This window comes from Thalassophryne amazonica, chromosome 2, assembly GCF_902500255.1.
Source record: "Thalassophryne amazonica chromosome 2, fThaAma1.1, whole genome shotgun sequence".
Classification (NCBI taxonomy): domain Eukaryota; kingdom Metazoa; phylum Chordata; class Actinopteri; order Batrachoidiformes; family Batrachoididae; genus Thalassophryne; species Thalassophryne amazonica.
This window is the reverse complement of record NC_047104.1, coordinates 22,853,010-22,871,675: the sequence shown is the minus strand read 5'-3', so window position 1 is coordinate 22,871,675 and position 18,666 is coordinate 22,853,010. Positions and strand designations below refer to the sequence as shown.

At 40.5% G+C, this 18,666-nt stretch overlaps 1 protein-coding gene and 1 long non-coding RNA gene across 2 annotated transcripts in view; one reads left to right on the top strand and one right to left on the bottom strand.

Annotated features, from left to right (window-relative positions):
• Nucleotides 1-1,210: 1,210 nt before the first annotated feature.
• Nucleotides 1,211-18,666, bottom strand: part of LOC117503350 (mucin-5AC-like) — a 108,589-nt gene continuing 91,133 nt past the window's right edge. Inside the window, exons 43-54 of the mRNA XM_034162567.1 lie at nucleotides 17,368-18,618; nucleotides 13,333-15,723; nucleotides 9,798-10,000; nucleotides 8,761-8,932; nucleotides 7,473-7,720; nucleotides 6,510-6,693; nucleotides 6,115-6,292; nucleotides 3,750-3,928; nucleotides 2,753-2,821; nucleotides 2,505-2,635; nucleotides 1,364-1,398; nucleotides 1,211-1,260 (exon numbers count right to left, since the gene is read on the bottom strand). Of these exons, the coding sequence (XP_034018458.1) occupies nucleotides 2,589-2,635; nucleotides 2,753-2,821; nucleotides 3,750-3,928; nucleotides 6,115-6,292; nucleotides 6,510-6,693; nucleotides 7,473-7,720; nucleotides 8,761-8,932; nucleotides 9,798-10,000; nucleotides 13,333-15,723; nucleotides 17,368-18,618 (4,922 nt within the window). The 3' untranslated portion in view covers nucleotides 1,211-1,260; nucleotides 1,364-1,398; nucleotides 2,505-2,588. The remainder of the gene's footprint in view (nucleotides 1,261-1,363; nucleotides 1,399-2,504; nucleotides 2,636-2,752; nucleotides 2,822-3,749; nucleotides 3,929-6,114; nucleotides 6,293-6,509; nucleotides 6,694-7,472; nucleotides 7,721-8,760; nucleotides 8,933-9,797; nucleotides 10,001-13,332; nucleotides 15,724-17,367; nucleotides 18,619-18,666) is intronic.
• Nucleotides 15,080-17,327, top strand: LOC117522884. The gene is made up of 4 exons (XR_004564360.1): nucleotides 15,080-15,126; nucleotides 15,847-15,867; nucleotides 16,175-16,260; nucleotides 17,179-17,327. It is a non-coding gene; the product is annotated as an uncharacterized LOC117522884 (long non-coding RNA).

Sequence of the window (18,666 nt, the reverse complement as noted above, 5' to 3'; positions counted from 1 at the left end):
TCTGTACTAAATCTATAATTTGGGATTTTTGTGCATTGTTGTCATGTAGGTTGGATTACTTGGCATTTACCTCTTTTATTATTAGAGTTGATTTTGTTTGTGTGCTTCAACTCCTGTGAAAGTTCTAATAGTTAATCTAACTATTATTGATAACAAATAGGTATTTTTTTTCCAGTATTTAAGTTGCACTAGAGTATAAGTCACAGGACCTCCCAAACTAGTTAAAAAACAAACAAACAAACAAACAACAAAAAACTTATACTCTGGAATATATGATAACTCTAGTAGGGAGTTCACTGATGTAGTACAAGTGTGTCACATACAGCGTCTTCCAGCGTCAGTCTGTGGACTGCTTTTTGATTGAAGCGTGTTGAACGCTGTCCATGATGTTGAAATACAGCCAAAATAAACAAATAAAACTCCGACACCTCCTCACATAAACCATGGTCCCCAGGCCATCAGGCCGGGGGGCAGCATTTAAACACACACTCAAATTTGAGTGTGTGTTTTTGTTACGTGGCCTCCCTGGCCACGTAACAAAAACATTCTCCCACGTCTCTTTGTACAAATGAAGGTTCACTTCAAGGGCATATTTCAGTCTGTAAACAAAGCCAAAAATGAATAAAAAAAAGTCACGTACAAACCAAGGTTCACTTCAAAGCATGTGTATGTGCATATGTAGGCATGGTGATTATTTGAGTCTGTTTAAATGCATCACCCCCCCCCCCCCAAAAAAAAATACATATCTAAGTGTGTGTCTATAAAGGAGAGGGCATGTTGGCAGGAGCGTTGATTTTCTACATGTGGACACAAGAAAACTTGCAGAACAAATGAAAAAGCACAGTGAGGACAGATGCAGTGATAATGTGGCACGGACGTGGGTGATGTGATTGTAGTAAGAGCTTTGTAACAACAAACTGTACGTGATACTTGTGATTATGCACGTGGTAAAACATTAGTGGAAAAGTGTTGGACAGTGCGAGTTGGACCCTGCTGCGTTCATCAAAATTTTCAAGATGCAGTGCAGTCATCTTGGTCTTGAGTGTGACGGGGCCCTTAAACAGAAGACCTGAGCTATTTGATTCACTTACCACACTTCTCTACCGTACAGCATCCACCGGTGTCGGTGACCTTAACTTGACCTTCTTGGTCACAGCTGGTGGGTGGCACTGTGGGACAGGCCACATGATGACAGCTGACCTGCAGAGTGTCATCCTCACACACACACTGGTCACAGCCATCTGTCCACGTCTCATTGGGCTGAACACACATTATGTATTTATTACAGAGCAGCACAGGGCTCAAAATATTACTGCTAAAGATTCTATGGTACAGAATGTAACTTTAGAAAAGAGCTGTTTACCTTCTTCCATTTTCCATTTGGAAGCAAGCAAATATCTGCAGGGAAAAGATATTTACACTCCTTTAAAATGAAATCAGTTCTCTTTAGAATCACTCTATACTTTTATGTCTTATTTTCTTTGTAACTGCCTCATCAGCTCATATTTCAAATCTTATCAAAAGTCATTTTAAGAGGTCCATAAGTATTTGGACAGTGGCATGCTGTTCTTTTGCCTTTGTACACCACCACAGCAGAGTTCATTTAAAATAATCTAGGTGCTCTTGTAGTGCAGAGTTTTAACTTTAATTCAAGGGGTCTAACAAAAGCCATTTAGGAATTACGGACATTTCTGTCCATAGTCTCTCCATTTTCAGAATCCATCAGAAAACATCACAGTTATTGTTCATACAAATCAAAATGTTCATAGCCCGTTTTCTTCAGATAAGACAATGGATCGATACATGAAGATTTCCAAGTCCCTGAATCTATCCTACACTTCATTTACATCGATCATTGAGAAATAAAAAAAAACATTATGGTACTGTATGGTAAATCTTTCAGGAGAAGGCAGTTCTCAAAAACTGAGTGACATAGAAAGTAGAGGAGTGAGGGAAGCCACCAAGACAACCCAAGACAACCCATGAGTGCAGAAGCTGCACAGTGCAGCTTTTTTTCTGTTGCATCAGTAGTTACAGAGCTTCAGGGTGCAGTGGAAGAGAAAAGGATTTTCTTCACAGTTATTCAATGGTGGTGGTGAATTTTTGGTTATTTCTTTGTTTTTTACTATAAACGTCCAGCTCTTTTAATGCATTCATGGAACGCAATTGTGGTTTTTATTCCACTTGCAGGTCAAAGTGGGATATGAATGACATTTGATCCTCATGTGGGTCAGTAGCTGGAAACGTGATGCATTTGGGCTCATAATCACTGATTCATCAAACAAAATCCTCTCTTTTTCAGGGTACTCTGGTCTCCATTTTGCACATGCTTTTAAGGGATGATTATGCAAACTTGTATCGACAATACAGCAGATCAAGCTGCCGAATTTCACAGTAAGATGTCAAAAGATACAGCATACAATGCCAAATTTCTAATGACGAAAGAACTAAAGGTCCAGTGAGGCTGTGACAGTGTAAATTTGTGCTATAGTGTTTGCTCTTACCACAGCTGGGCACACATTTATCTGAGTTAGAAGACAGGAGGATGGTCCCATTCGGGCAGTAACAACCCTCCAGCATCTGGGTTGTCATGGCACTGAATGCATCAGTGGTGTAGATAAATTTCTGATTGTACCTGCAGACAGAGTGGCACACTGGGTAAGAGCCACATTCCACTGGCGTATCAGAGCATAAACGAACAGTCGTTAACTGGCGATATGAGCAGCTGCACTGTGTTGGAGAGTGACAGTACCAGGATTCACAGGTAGGCTCCACCATCGGCCCACACGCCTTATACACTTTAGGACTTGGACATTATATTCTGTTTGAAGAGAGAGCGGACATCATCATTCCAGCACAGACATTACTGCTTTATAACTGTGTTATTATACCCCTTATAATCACCTTATATTGCCATCCGTCAAGTCTTGTAAGTTCTAAAACAATGTCACACAAATGGAGCACACCATGTGAAGATGTGCATGAAGGAAAATACTGGTCCAGCATCTTCGAGGAGAGATAGCTGAACTTTTGCTGTTGTTTTTTTAATACATTATATTTGGCAGTTACATGTACAGAGGTTGACCCATTTGTCAATGAGGTGTTTCATCACAAAAGATTTATTACCACCTATACTGTACATGACACCTGCTATATTAACTAATAATCATATTCTAATTGTTTTAATAATGGACCCAACTTTAAGAGTGGGTGTGGTCACTGTAACCAAAAGGACAAACTATCATGTTTTCTCAAAGTGCCTTCTACACATTGACCCTTTTCCCACTGTTTCCAATCAGTGTTTAAACACCTTTTAAATTGATAAGATGTGGTTAAAAACATCCACCTGAGGAACAAAACATGAATCAATTCACTGGTATTCAATTGCATGAACCAAACACTGGTTGGACCACACTCAAGCAGCAAGCGCCCCCTCCAGGTGATAAAGGCTGCTGACCTCACCAATTTAATTGAAAACATGGTGGGAGTATGGAAACCTTTTGATATTGTAATATTCTCTGCAGTATGTAATATGTTAAAGACAAGGGTCTCCAAGCTGAAGAATGCAACAAGCTCATGGTCCTAGATATGAAAATTCAATGAGGTATGTCTTCTATTAAACATTCCAATTCTAAGGTAGAAGTCTACTAGCGTATATTAATGTATGTCTAAATATCTGAAAAAAGAAGAAGAGTAGAATAGAGTAGAGCAGAGCCCCTTAGGTGCATGGTCTTGAGAAATGCTCATACCACAGATTCCATTGGTCGCGTCCCTCCAGTCGATACACACTCCAGCTTCAGCACACATATCAGCATACGTCTGCAAGCTGACGCAGCCAGTGTGTTCACTGTGCTTGTCGCACACATCAGACTTACAGGCCTCCACAAACGGATTGTAGTCAATGACCTTGTGGCAAGCTTCAAACACTCTGGGGGAAAAAAATACACAAAAGCTATGACAACTATACATGCCAAAAAGGTTTGGTCTACTTGAAGTTTACGTTGCAGGTTACAATGAATTTGAACATAACTAAATAACTGAATAAATCTGAAGGTGAGGAATTTTCTGGGCTTTGAAGTCAGACTCTATAAATATCAGATGTGGTCTGTCAGCAGTCTTGTCAGGAAACATGTTAATGAAAATGAACAAAACTATCGCACAATGTCCTCAAGTAATGGCATTATGAATGTAAACAAATGCATATAAAATACATAGGGTCTGATTAAGGTTTGTGTGTGTTAAAACAATGCTGCACTCAGAGTGCCCCGAGGATTGCATCTTTCAAATGACAAAATAGTGTGTTGTCCATATAGCATGTTGGCCTTTATTAATATGCAAGCTGGGGTTTATCCACCAAAGCATACAAAATTCTTGGAGGCAACATGCAAACAGTTTCCATACACAACACGATTTATCAAGGTCAAAAGCAAATCAAGTGCATACTGACTGTGTGTGTATTTTGTAAGTTTGAAGCTTTGGCATTAATTATTAAATTAATTACTGTGCTTGATAGGATGCTGTTCCGGCAGCACACAGACCGCTGCCTCCTCATACACAGAAGAAAAAAATAATCATTCATTGCAAATGTTGGGCCACATTTCACTGGTTTACTTGGTATTTATTTCTTTAGCAATATATGTCTTCATACATAACCAGACTACATTTTGATGGAACTCTTGATAATTACCATCACTGATGTATCACAATGTGTCACACATATAAACACACACATGTCTCAGGGTTTATGTGGGATGATGCACATATGTCTGTGCATGCTGTGTGTACGTTCTGCCAGTGAAACACACACAAACATCCGTACACACAGAACGCACATGGCTGTGTGGTCTGCTGGTGTCTCAGACCGAATGGTCCCCCCTAAAAATCGATCCACCTTTTGCATCTGCGCATGCACACAACAGTGGTCACATGTATTGTTTATTTTCAAGAAAGTTAGCCCCCCCGGGTTTCTCGCTTTGTCGCTGAAGGAATAAGACGCTTACTTGCAATCTCGCTGTTGATATATATATCTAGTAATAATGGATGCCACTAAAGAGAGAGTTTTGGACGACAGAGTTTTGGACAGCGGAAAGACTATTCATGACTACAATGAACTGATGGAGGTGATGACGACGCCGTTTTGGACAATGGAGAGTTTTGGATGACAGAGTTTTGATGAACTGATGGAGGCGATTAAGCTGTACTTGAAGGATTTCACTTACCCGGCTGGTTTTACCAAAGTTCAGAAGTGGGTGGCGAGGAAGGATTTGAAAAAAGGGCAGTACAAGCTAGAAGGTAAGTTTTGCTTGGTTTTCATTTTTCAAACAATTTATCATTCTACCTTCATGTGGTTTGGAGTGGCAGAGGAAACTTGGAAAAAAAAGCACCGTGGCGTGGCGTGTCTTACGTTACTAAGCCATATGTATTGATTTGTAACACAAAACTATTAAATATAAGTATAAAGTTTTTGCTTGTTTATTAATTTTTCAATTAAGTTATCGTTCCACCTTCATGCGGGTTGGAGTGGTGCAGGAGCCTTGAAAAAAAAAAGCGTGGTGGTGCGGCACAGTCTTACGTCATATTTAAAAATGATGAGCGTAATAGATCCTTTTAATTTATTATTATGACATGATCAGATTGCCGCATTGAAAAAATGTATGTATATCAAGAGCGAGATCGCAAGCAAGCGTCTTATTCCTTCAGTGGCAAAGCGAGAAACCTAGGGGGGCTAATTTTTGTGAAAATAAACAATACGCGTCACCATTGTTGCATGCATGCGCATATGCAAAAAGCGAACTGATTTTTAGTGGGGACGGTCTGACATGGCACACAAACACCTGTCTGTACGTTCTACCACTGCACACAGCTACAGTGTATCGGGAAAGCACACGAACAAAAATATAAAAATAACACTTGTTTTTGCTCCCATTTTTCATGAACTGAATTCAACATTTTCTATAGACACAAAGACCTGTTTCTCTCAAATATTGTTCACAAATCATATACACATAATACACACATCAAACTGATAAAATGGTCAAACTTTGTAAATGACACATTAAAGCGATCATTTGATTGAGATGGTCAGTAGTCATTACTGGCATAAATTCCTCTTACTTGCTCGTGATGACCTCACAGATGGCTGCATCGCAGGGATTCGGCGAGAGGGTTGGTGGAACCACATGTTCACAGTAACTGTTGTTGGCATGCCATTCAAATGCCATATCAGGACATGAGGGATCAATGTTACCATTGGGCAACATGCAGTCATCTTTTCGGTTGTTGTCACATGTGCCTAGAAGAACCCTCATTGTCAGTAAATAAACATCTGCAGTCTGTCATGGACTGGCACATTTTAAAATTATTTAACCATAGTGTTACCTTTCCTTTCAAGAAATTAACATGTACAGTAACAACATATCATATCATAATGTCCAAACTATCAATGATGACAGTTTCAGGTTTATAGTAAAAAAGAAGAAGAGGTGATTAAATTTTGCAGAAAAACTTACCACATTGCCCCATGGTATTGCTGCTGAATTGCTTGTAAGGCAGGTAGATACTGAATATGAGTCCTGAGAAGGTGATTTTGGCTTGGATTTTAGGAATGACGAGTACTGTATTAATACCAGTAGTGGTGATACGGAAGTCATTGTTCTGATATGCAGTATTTACACGCTTCTCATTCACGTAAATCTAAAACAAGAATCATGAACACAAAAAAGTCACAGAAAATTTTTTAAATACATATCTTCAAAATTAATTTTACGTCAAATATTATACTTTCATTTTGGGGTGTATTACAAATGTAAAATATATAGTCAGATATATATGTATTTCCAAACCTGACGGTACATTGCCAGAGATAATTACTCCAAATCTGAAAAATCTGAGACGGTATGGAAAATGTAAACTTAAAAGAAAAATATAAACTGCACCAACTCTTACATTTATTTATTGTTTTAGCTCATTGCAGACAGTACAAACCCAGAGGGATCCCACACGAACACGGGGAGAACTTACAAACTCCACACAGAAAGGCCCAGGTGGGAAGCGATCCCACAACTTCCTTGCTGTGAGGCAACAGTGCTAACCGCTACAACACCATGCTGTCCGTGAATTAGCATTATTTAATTTTTTTTCCCCTCATTACTAACTCTAAATTGACCTCATCCAAACCTTTTTCTTGGAATATGTTGCAGGCTTGAGGTCCAGAAATGGATGTCCAGTATATTAACAAATACAGTGAAGCTGACCGCAAAAAAACATGAAATATCTTGGGTTCATACTGTCTGCAATGAAAAGAAGTCAAAGTAAATGTAAAAATCACTGGGTTGTTTTTTTTTTTGGGGGGGGGGGGGGGGGGGTGCATTTTCCACACTGTCCCAACTTTTTCTGATTTGGGGGTCGTACTCAAAAAACAAAACCAACAAAAACAAACTGAAATGTTTTATTGTATACAGTAAATTGAGTACCTCATTTATGAAGCTGCCATTGCTACGTTTTTGAGTCATAAAGATCTTGTAGTTGTTGTAGAAGACAGTTAGAGACTCGGGACAGGACAAGCCCTCTCCTTTTTCACAGTCTGCATTTTCTATCATGACACTGAAGTTGTGTTTGGGTGAGATCTCTTTCACTAGCCAGTAGGAGCAGGTGCCTTGGAAACCATAGTAGGTGCCATCGAAGGTGACATAGTGGGGATCGCCCCAACCGTAGCAGATACCTTTGGAAGAAACACATAGTCAAATGTCTGCAAAGAAGGGATATCCACACCGTGCACTGTTTATAGTTTATCATTTGGACAGTGACAAAGGTTGTTTTAGCTGTCAATCACAGTCTATTATGACTGAGAGCAAATAATATGTGAGAGTTTGAAGTGCAGACTGTCATCATTAATGGCTTAACCCTAATCAGTAACACGGGGGTCAAAGCAGACCCCATGTGTAGATTTTTTTAATTTTGATCATGTTAGATTAAATACTCTGGGCAAAATAGTATTTTTTCTTATTGGGGTCAGTTTGGCCCCCAATTTGACATCATGATGGTATCTGGTCAGATTGTAGAGTAACATTTTGATCTTTGTGTCAATTTTTCATAATTGCTGCACTTTATTTGGGATGATTAGATCGGAACAGTTTCAGAGAGTAAGGGAAGATATTCAGTTTTGTTTTGAAAAGTCATGTTATAAAAGAAGACAGAAAAAAATAAATCAAAGTTCTTTCAAAAATCAGTTATGTTTTATCAGCCAGATACAAGATAGACTTTTTGAAAGACAGCTGAAAAGTGACATTATCTAGTTATACTACAGATATCGGTAAGAATAGCCCCAAAACATGCTAAGAGTATAAAAAAAGACATTCTGGTGAAATACTGAGCTAATCTGCATTACAAGCTAGAGTTCATAATTTGTTTTTCAACTATATGATGCTATAAAGATCCAAAAAAAAAAAAAAAAAAAAAAAAACTTTGGAGATGTTCAAATGAACAAAACTATGGCAGTATGGTGGCCAAGTGTTTAGTGCACGTGTTTCCAGAGCAGAAGGTTCCCAGTTAAAAGCCGCCGCTGCTCAATCTCCATGTAAAACTTGTGCCAAATCAACATGATCCATATCAGATTAGCTGTGGCGACCCTGACTGAATAAATGGGAGAAGCCAAAAGAAGTCATTTTAAATGGGCAAAACAACACATACAGGTCAACATAATCCCCACCAAAGGTTTTCAAAGATCGAAGCACCAGCCTTGTCCTGAGGGATCAGACTCACATTGGCATTCATAGTGGTAGCAGCATCCATCATCATCCAACACTTTCATGGCAGTGAAGTTATTTTCACATACAACAGGTACCAAAGGTGGACACTGTGTGTGGTTATAGGTCACCTGACCATCACGACAGGTTCCTGTAACACAACTACTTTCTTTCCAGCTTTCACCGTTCTGTAAACAGAATAAGATGTTAGAAATGAAAGAAAATATGCACCTTATTTCTATTTATTTAACAACTGATGTGACAGGAAGGTTACATTTGTCAACACACACACACACACACACACACACACACACACACACACACACACACACACACACACACACACACACACACACACACACACACACACACACACACACACACACACACCATTACATTTATTAAAACTGTAAGATAGCATCACCAAGAAAAAAGTTCAAGGACTGGGATCAAAGATCACTGAGTGGGATCAAAGTTGAACAATCACAATTAGTGAAAAGGGGACAATATCAGACGCCACGATTACAATCAAATTCAGTGATCAGAATCAAAGCCTATTAAGGATTAAAGCTCAATGATCAGAACCAAAGATCAGCAATCAAGACCAAAGGTCAGTGAACAGGCTTAAAGGTCAGATCACAGTCAAAGTTCAGCGATTGGGAACACATTTTAGGAATCAGGATCAAATGTTAATACTGTAATAAGGATCAGATGTAAACAGTCACAATTAAGACTAGGATCAAGATCAAATGTTATGAATCAGGATCAAAGATAGGCAAAAAGCATCAAAGTTCAACTATCAGGATCAAAGACCAGTAATTAGGATACATGGCAGAGTTATGTATTATACTGTCATTCTAATTTATTTGTGTTGTGATTGAAATTTTATTTTCATCACAAAAAAGCCCCAGTTGTCTTCCTAGTCAGTAAACGCATGCAACCCTGAGACCAGTGACAGCATAATGACAAACAAAAGCAGTCATGCAATATCTAGGTCAGGTTCAAACATATTTATCAGAAGGAGCAACTCCTTCATGAAAAATAAGAAAGTACCTCTCTTGGAGGACGCACATCAGTGCAGTCTGTGGGTTTTGGGGGAGTGGTGATGATGGGTTTTGTGGTGGTCTTAGGTGTAGTTGGAGCAGGTGTAGACTCAAAAAGACATGTGTAGTGTGTGACCACGACTTTACAGTTCTCATCGCAGTAACCTGTGTAGCAATGGCCATCGTGATCGGTCACATTGTAGATTAAGGAACCTGGAAAAACAAAGGAGACATAGTGCGAATATTAATATTTTAGTACACACACACACACACACACACACACCACACACACACACACACACACACACACACACACACACACACACCACACACACACACACACACACACACACACACACACACACACCAAACCAAACCAAACCAAATCAGAAAAAGTTAATGACCAAAATAATTAAATATTTTGGGTTAATTTTGTCTGCAGTGTGGTCAATTTAATTTCATTTGTTAATACTGAAAATCGAGTGAGGCAGCTGGCATATGTGACTATTTTGAATGGTCACACATGCCATTCACCTCATCTGCCAAGGGTGCCGCCATTTTGAATGATAAAATGATGTGATCTAAAACAGTGTGGAGGAAGAATTGATTCGGTCGCAGCAACGTCACTTCTGGTTTGCTTCGCAGTCAGATCAGTCGCCGGCGTGACAATATGCGACTGTCGACGTGTTTTACCATAGAGATACACTATGTATTTGGGAGTGGTATAATTATATTATGTGGATTAATGGATTAAATGGATTAATTATATCATGTCAGTTTTCAGATTTCTGCCCCGGGGTGGTGTCGCGTCTCTTGTTTCCCCTTTTCACAGTCTGATAATGTAGTCTCTGGTTTTGTTTTCTGTTTATTTTGTATTTTCTGTTTTTAGTCATTTGGTTTATTCAGTTTCTGTCCAATTATTGATTTATCCACTGTGTTATGCTTTTGTTTCTGGTTTCATTTTCTGCTTCTTATAATGTAGTCTTTAGTTGTTTCATTCCTTTTTTGTGCGACACATTTTATGGCTGTCTTGGGTTTTGTTTTCTGTTATGCAGTTATGGTGTTTATCTATAGTTTACTTTGTTCTGTTCATTATCTTTGAGACTTCAGCCATGTGTTTGTTACCTTAATAGTCACTGATTTTGGTCACCATTTGTATATCTTTCACTTACACTATTGCACCTGTCTGTCTCTTCTTTGTCTCTGTCTGCCTGGATCATTCCCTCACTCTCTTGCATCTCTTCCCTCCTCTTGGATTCACCTGACCACGCCTCCCTTCTAGAACATTCTTCCACACGTGCACCTTGTTACCCTAATTACCCCACCTGTGTATTTAAGCCCTTCACTTTCTCCACTCTCGTGCCAGTTCGTTGCGATCCTTGTATCCACGTCCCAACCTTTTGCCATTGTCTTGTTTTTGCCTCATAGTGTTTTGACCTCGCTTTGTTTTCCGGACCTTGTTTTTGCCTCAGCCCATGGTACAGTTTCTCTCCGTGTTTTTGAACCCAGCCTGTCTTACGACCATGTTTTTGCCTAGGAACATTGTTTTAAATATTTCAGTGATTTTTCTCACACATTTCTTAATAAAGTGGAGATCCTCTGCCCACCTTTGCTCCTCAAAGACTCCTCAAAGACTCAGCCTTTTCAAACATACTGCTTTTGTAACAAATCATGGTCACGGTCACTTTCATAACTGTCCCAACTTTTTTCTGGTTTGATGTTGCAAAAACATCTATAAACACAAGAACTCGTTGCACTTCCAACATGACTCAGGCAGTTTCCAGAAGTGTCTACACATATCTATTTGATTATTAGGGCCAGAGTAGGAAAAAGTCCTACGAGGACCCGATTGTAATTGCGCTGTTTATTCTTCTTCTTATTATTATTATTATTGTTATTAGGGCCCGAGTAGGAAAAAGTCCTACGAGGACCCTATTGTATTTGCTGTTTATTATTATTATTATTATTATTCTCACTCTGAAATCGAAAATGCCTCAATAGTGCCCCCTTGAATCTTTCAAAAACCCCTCCCCATAGGGGTTTTTTTGTACTAGGGAGATGAAAATTGGTACACGTGTGACTTGCATAGACATACAAAAAAGTCTCTTGCACCATTTGTCTACTCCAAACAGGAAGTTGGCCATTTTGAATTTTCTTGTCATTTTGCCATGATTTCCACACGTTGTATTTGAACGAACTCCTCCTTGGGATTTTGTTCAGTGCACTTCAAATTTATTTAACAGCATCCAGAGATGATACTAACCAAAAGTTATCGAAAGCTTTTCTCTATGTTGAAGGGTGTGGCCGCTGTGGTGCCGCCATTTTGACCCTTCGCCATAGAACATCAAGTCATGATAACTCCTTCATGCTTTGCCTGATTGACTTGAAACTTCACATGTATGATGACGGTTGGCCCCTCAACACACCTGGCCCCTCTGTTTGCACACTGAGCGCCCCCTAGTGGATGAACCATCAAGATGTCATAACTCCTTCATGCATTGTGTGATTTGCTTGAAATTTGAACTGTGGGATGAATGGTTGCCCCTGTACGCACATGCCCACATCTGGTCACAAGAGAACACACTGCCCTGGGTAGGCGGTTGTGCGGAACGAGGGCCCGTATATGACTGCTTGCAGTCCTAGTTATTATTAGTATTATTATTCTCACTCTTGAAATCAAAATTTCGGCCTGTTCCCGTGCTCACCAGACTTTCCAAAGTCATCCAGCCGAATCCGAAATTCAATATTTTGGGGGTGTCGCACATGGTCGCAGTGAAATCACGAAATAGCGCCCCCTAGAATTTCTCAAAAACACCCCCGCATTGGGGTTTTTTCGTCGCAGCCTCACGAAATTCGGTACACATATTTAGCATGCCGGGATGCACAAAAAAGTCTCTTACCATCATGGTGAAATAGTGACAGGAAGTCGGCCATTTTGATTTTAAGTTTCGATTTAGAGCAAATTTTTGCCATTTTTGGCCATTTCCACTACTTACATTTGAACAAACTCGTCCTCAGGATTTCATCCAATCGTCTTCAAATTTGGTCAACATCATCACGACACAATGGTGATCAAATGTTATCAAAAGATTCTAATTAGGTCAAAAGGCGTGGCTGCTAGGGGTCGTCAAACTTTGGCGAGCTTTTCGGAGCACGCCGTTTCACTTCGAACAGCTGTTACGCCCACATACTTCATCGTACATCCTTCAAACTTGCTGGACATGATGAGGGCTCTGCTCTGAACGTTTACATATATTAAGTTCCCACCTCTGCCATAACGCCCTCCGGTGGTGGCGGGAAATGTCCTATTTTTACTTTAACAGGTCCTGATGTCACATACTTAACCCAATCAACTTCATTCCACTTCTAAAATATGCAGAACAAGTTGGTGAATGTAGGCAATGAACGCCGTGAAGTTACGAGTTGAAGGATTTCAAGTACAGAAAGTGTTTCAAGTACAGATTTTCAAGCTCACCACAGGCTATCACGTACTGACTAGAGTATGAAGCAATATTCCATTAAAAAAGTTAGTAATCATAACTTACCAGGGAGGAAGTCTTCACCATTATAATGGCATTTGCAAAATACTGGAAGAGTAGATGGAATTGTTGTTGTACGTGTACCAGTTACTATAGGTAACTCAGTTGATGAAGTTGTCGGTGACCGAGTTGTTGGAGGAGGAGGTGTTGGACACACACAACACTTGACTCTAATCTCATAGTCAAAACACTGCTGCTGAAGGCCTTGCTGGTTGTTGTTGCATAGTAGTCCAACATCTTTGTTGCAAGTTACAATTTGTCCCAACTCTGACATGGGAATATCCGGGTGCTTTGCAGCTCTACACTGGACTTCTTCTGGAGATGAACAAATGTCATAGCCATCAGATATTATCTGCTTGATAGACTCATTGTCTCCACTGTCAGGTCCTGAACTGGGTTGGCCAACATTGATCCATGATGACCAATAACAAGTCACAATGTCACCCCCAGGGCAAGCTGTTGGGATTGGAGTTGAAGTCAAAAGAGTAGTGGTTGCTGTCACTGGTGTAGCAGTTGTTTCAGTTGTAGTTGTTGATGACTGAGTTGTAGTTGTTACAGTTGTAGTTGTTGGTGGCTGAGTTGTAGTTGTTTCAGTTGTAGTTGTTGGTGGCTGAGTTGTAGTTGTTTCAGTTGTAGATGTTGGTGGCTGAGTTGTAGTTGTTTCTGTTGTAGTTGTTGGTGGCTGAGTTGTAGTTGTTTCAGTTGTAGTTGTTGATGACTGAGTTGTAGTTGTTACAGTTGTAGTTGTTGGTGGCTGAGTTGTAGTTGTTTCAGTTGTAGTTGTTGGTGGCTGAGTTGTAGTTGTTTCTGTTGTAGTTGTTGGTGGCTGAGTTGTAGTTGTTTCTGTTGTAGTTGTTGGTGGCTGAGTTGTAGTGGTTTCAGTTGTAGTTGTTGGTGGCTGAGTTGTAGTGGTTTCAGTTGTAGTTGTTGGTGGCTGAGTTGTAGTGGTTTCTGTTGTAGTTGTTGGTGGCTGAGTTGTAGTGGTTTCTGTTGTAGTTGTTGGTGGCTGAGTTGTAGTTGTTTCTGTCATAGTTGTTGGTGGCTGAGTTGTAGTGGTTTCTGTTGTAGTTGTTGGCGGCTGAGTTGTAGTGGTTTCTGTTGTAGTTGTTGGTGGCTGAGTTGTAGTGGTTTCTGTTGTAGTTGTTGGTGGCTGGGTTGTAGTTGTTTCTGTTGTAGTTGTTGGTGGCTGAGTTGTAGTGGTTTCTGTTGTAGTTGTTGGTGGCTGAGTTGTAGTGGTTTCTGTTGTAGTTGTTGGTGGCTGGGTTGTAGTTGTTTCTGTTGTAGTTGTCGGTGGCTGAGTTGTAGTGGTTTCTGTTGTAGTTGTCGGTGGCTGAGTTGTAGTTGTTTCAGTTGTAGTTGTTGGTGGCTGAGTTGTAGTGGTTTCTGTTGTAGTTGTTGGTGGCTGGGTTGTAGTGGTTTCTGTTGTAGTTGTTGGTGGCTGGGTTGTAGTTGTTTCTGTTGTAGTTGTTGGTGGCTGAGTTGTAGTGGTTTCTGTTGTAGTTGTTGGTGGCTGGGTTGTAGTTGTAGTTGTTTCTGTTGTAGTTGTTGGTGGCTGAGTTGTAGTTGTTTCAGTTGTAGTTGTTGGTGGCTGAGTTGTAGTTATTACAGTTGTAGTTGTTGGTGGCTGAGTCGTAGTTGTTTCAGTTGTAGTTGTTGGTGGCTGAGTCGTAGTTGTTTCTGTTGTAGTTGTTGGTGGCTGAGTTGTAGTGGTTTCTGTTGTAGTTGTTGGTGGCTGGGTTGTAGTTGTTTCTGTTGTAGTTGTTGGTGGCTGAGTTGTAGTTGTTTCAGTTGTAGTTGTTGGTGGCTGGGTCGTAGTTGTTTCAGTTGTCGTTATTGGTGTCTGAGTTGTAGTTGTTTCAATTGTAGTTGTTTCAGTTGTAGTTGTTGGCGACTCAGTTGTAGTTGTTTCAGTTGTAGTTATTGGTGACTGAGTTGTAGTTGTTTCAGTTGTAGTTGGTGACTGAGTTGTAGTTGTTTCAGTTGTAGTTGTTTCGGTTGTAGTTGAATGTGTAGCTGTAGTTGTTGGTGGCTGGGTCGTAGTTGTTTCAATTGTAGTTGTTGGTGACTGAGTTGTTGGAAGAGGAGGTGTTGGACACAGACAACACTTGACTCTAATCTCATAGTCAAAACACTGCTGCTGAAGGCCTTGCTGGTTGTTGTTGCATAGTAGTCCAACATCTTTGTTGCAAGTTACACTTTGTCCCAACTCTGACATGGGAATATCCGGGTGCTTTGCAGCTCTACACTGAACTTCTTCTGGAGATGAACAAATGTCATAGCCATCAGATATTATCTGCTTGATAGACTCATTGTCTCCACCATTAGGTCCTGAACTGGGTTGGCCAACATTGATCCATGATGACCAATAACAAGTCACAATGTCACCCCCAGGACAAGCTGTTGGGATTGGAGTTGAAGTCAAAAGAGTAGTGGTTGCTGTCACTGGTGTAGCAGTTGTTTCAGTTGTAGTTGTTGATGACTGAATTGTAGTTATTACAGTTGTAGTTGTTGGTGGCTGAGTTGTAGTGGTTTCTGTTGTAGGTGTTGATGACTGAGTTGTAATTATTACAGTTGTAGTTGGTGTCTGAATTGTAGTTGCTTCTGTTGTAGTTGTTGGTGGCTGAGTTGTAGTGGTTTCAGTTGTAGTTGTTGGCAGCTGGGTTGTAGTTGTTTCAGTTGTAGTTGAATGGGTACCTGTAGTTGTTGGCGGCTGGGTCATAGTTGTTACAGTTGTAGTTGTTTCAGTTGTAATTATTGGTGACAGAGTTGTAGTTGTTTCAGTTGTAGTGGTTTCAGTTGTAGTTGTTGTTGGCTGAGTTGTAGTTGTTTCAGTTGTCGTTGTTGGCAGCTGGGTTGTAGTTGTTTCAGTTGTAGTTGAATGGGTAGCTGTAGTTGTTGGTGGCTGGGTTGTAGTTGTTTCAGTTGTAGTTATTGGTGACTGAGTTGTAGTTGTTTCAGTTGTAGTGGTTTCAGTTGTAGTTGTTGGTGACTGAGTTGTAGTTGTTTCGGTTGTAGTTGAATGCGTAGCTGTAGTTGTTGGTGGCTGGGTCGTAGTTGTTTCAGTTGTAGTTGAATGCGTAGCTGTAGTTGTTGGTGGCTGGGTCGTAGTTGTTTCAGTTGTAGTTGAATGCGTAGCTGTAGTTGTTGGTGGCTGGGTCGTAGTTGTTTCAATGGTAGTTGTTGGTGACTGAGTTGTTGGAGGAGGAGGTGTTGGACACACACAACACTTGACTCTAATCTCATAGTCAAAACACTGCTGCTGAAGGCCTTGCTGGTTGTTGTTGCATAGTAGTCCAACATCTTTGTTGCAAGTTACACTTTGTCCCAACTCTGACATGGGAATATCCGGGTGCTTTGCAGCTCTACACTGGACTTCTTCTGGAGATGAACAAATGTCATAGCCATCAGATATTATCTGCTTGATAGACTCATTGTCTCCACCATTAGGTCCTGAACTGGGTTGGCCAACATTGATCCATGATGACCAATAACAAGTCACAATGTCACCCCCAGGGCAAGCTGTTGGGATTGGAGTTGAAGTCAAAAGAGTAGTGGTTGCTGTTACTGGTGTAGCAGTTGTTTCAGTTGTAGTTGTTGATGACTGAGTTGTAGTTATTACAGTTGTAGTTGTTGGTGGCTGAGTTGTAGTGGTTTCAGTTCTACTTGTTGGTGGCTGAGTTGTAGATGTTTCTGTTGTAGTTGTTGGTGGCTGACTTGTTGTTTCAGTTGTAGTTGAATGGGTAGCTGTAATTGTTGGTGGCTGGGTCGTAGTTGTTTCAGTTGTAGTTGTTGGTGACTGAGTTGTAGTTGTTTCAGTTGTAGTGGTTTCAGTTGTAGTTATTGGTGACTGAGTCGTAGTTGTTTCAGTTGTAGTTGTTTCAGTTGTAGTTGAATGTGGAGCTGTAGTTGTTGGTGGCTCAGTCGTAGTGGTTTCAGTTGTAGTTGAATCCGTAGCTGTAGTTGTTGGTGGCTGGGTCGTAGTTGTTTCAGTTGTAGTTGTTGGTGACCGAGTTGTTGGAGGAGGAGGTGTTGGACACACACAACACTTGACTCTAATCTCATAGTCAAAACACTGCTGCTGAAGGCCTTGCTGGTTGTTGTTACATAGTAGTCCAACATCTTTGTTGCAAGTTACACTTTGTCCCAACTCTGACATGGGAATATCCGGGTGCTTTGCAGCTCTACACTGGACTTCTTCTGGAGATGAACAAATATCATATCCATCAGATATTATCTGCTTGATAGATTCATTGTCTCCACCGTTAGGTCCTGAACTGGGTTGGCCAACATTGATCCATGATGACCAATAACAAGTCACAATGTCACCCCCAGGGCAAGCTGTTGGGATTGGAGTTGAAGGCAAAAGAGTAGTGGTTGCTGTCACTGGTGTAGCAGTTGTTTCAGTTGTAGTTGTTGATGACTGAGTTGTAGTTGTTACAGTTGTAGTTGTTGGTGGCTGAGTTGTAGTTGTTTCTGTTGTAGTTGTTGGTGGCTGAGTTGTAGTTGTTTCAGTTGTAGTTGAATGGGTAGCTGTAGTTTTTGGAGGCAGAACTGTACTTGTTTTTGTTGTAGGATTGGATGTTGTGCTGCACTGCCCTGTCTTGCAACATTTTACTCTTATTTCATAGTTCAAGCATATAGGGGGGTACTGCAGTTTGTTTTGACATAGAAGTCCAATCTTGTTGTTACATTCTACAATTTGACCGAGTTTGTTTATTGGAATCCCTGGATAATGCTCAGCCTGACATTCCACAGCTACTGGCTTCTCACATATGTCATATCCTTTCTGAATGATGTGTCCAATAGTTTCATTGTCACCACCTTCATGGCCATATTCAGGATAGTCAGAGTTTATCCACTGTGACCAGTAGCATGTGTCTTGACAAGGTGTTGAAAACTCAGTTGTTGCTGTTGTAGATACTTCAGGGGGTATTGGAGTTGATGTCAGAGGTGTTGATGTCAGAGGTGTTGTTGGACATGCATTATAGTCACAACATAGAACTCTGACTTGGTAGTTGAAGCACAAGGCCAAAGGTCCTGACTGGTCTTCATTTCTGCATGTCAATCCTTTATCTAGGTCACACTGCACGACTTGTCCTACATTTTCAATGGTTACATTTGGGAATTTCTCAGCTCTGCATTGAATCTGACTTGGTTTGTCACATATGTTGTGGCCTGCCTCTCTGATCTTGTCATAGGTTTCACTGTCTCCTCCAGGTGTTTCAAGTGTTGGAAAGCTGGTGTCATACCAAAGTGACCATTCACATGGAGTGCATGTGACTGTGACTGGCTCTGTGGACACATATAATCCAGACATTAGTTATAGATATCGTGCATTTA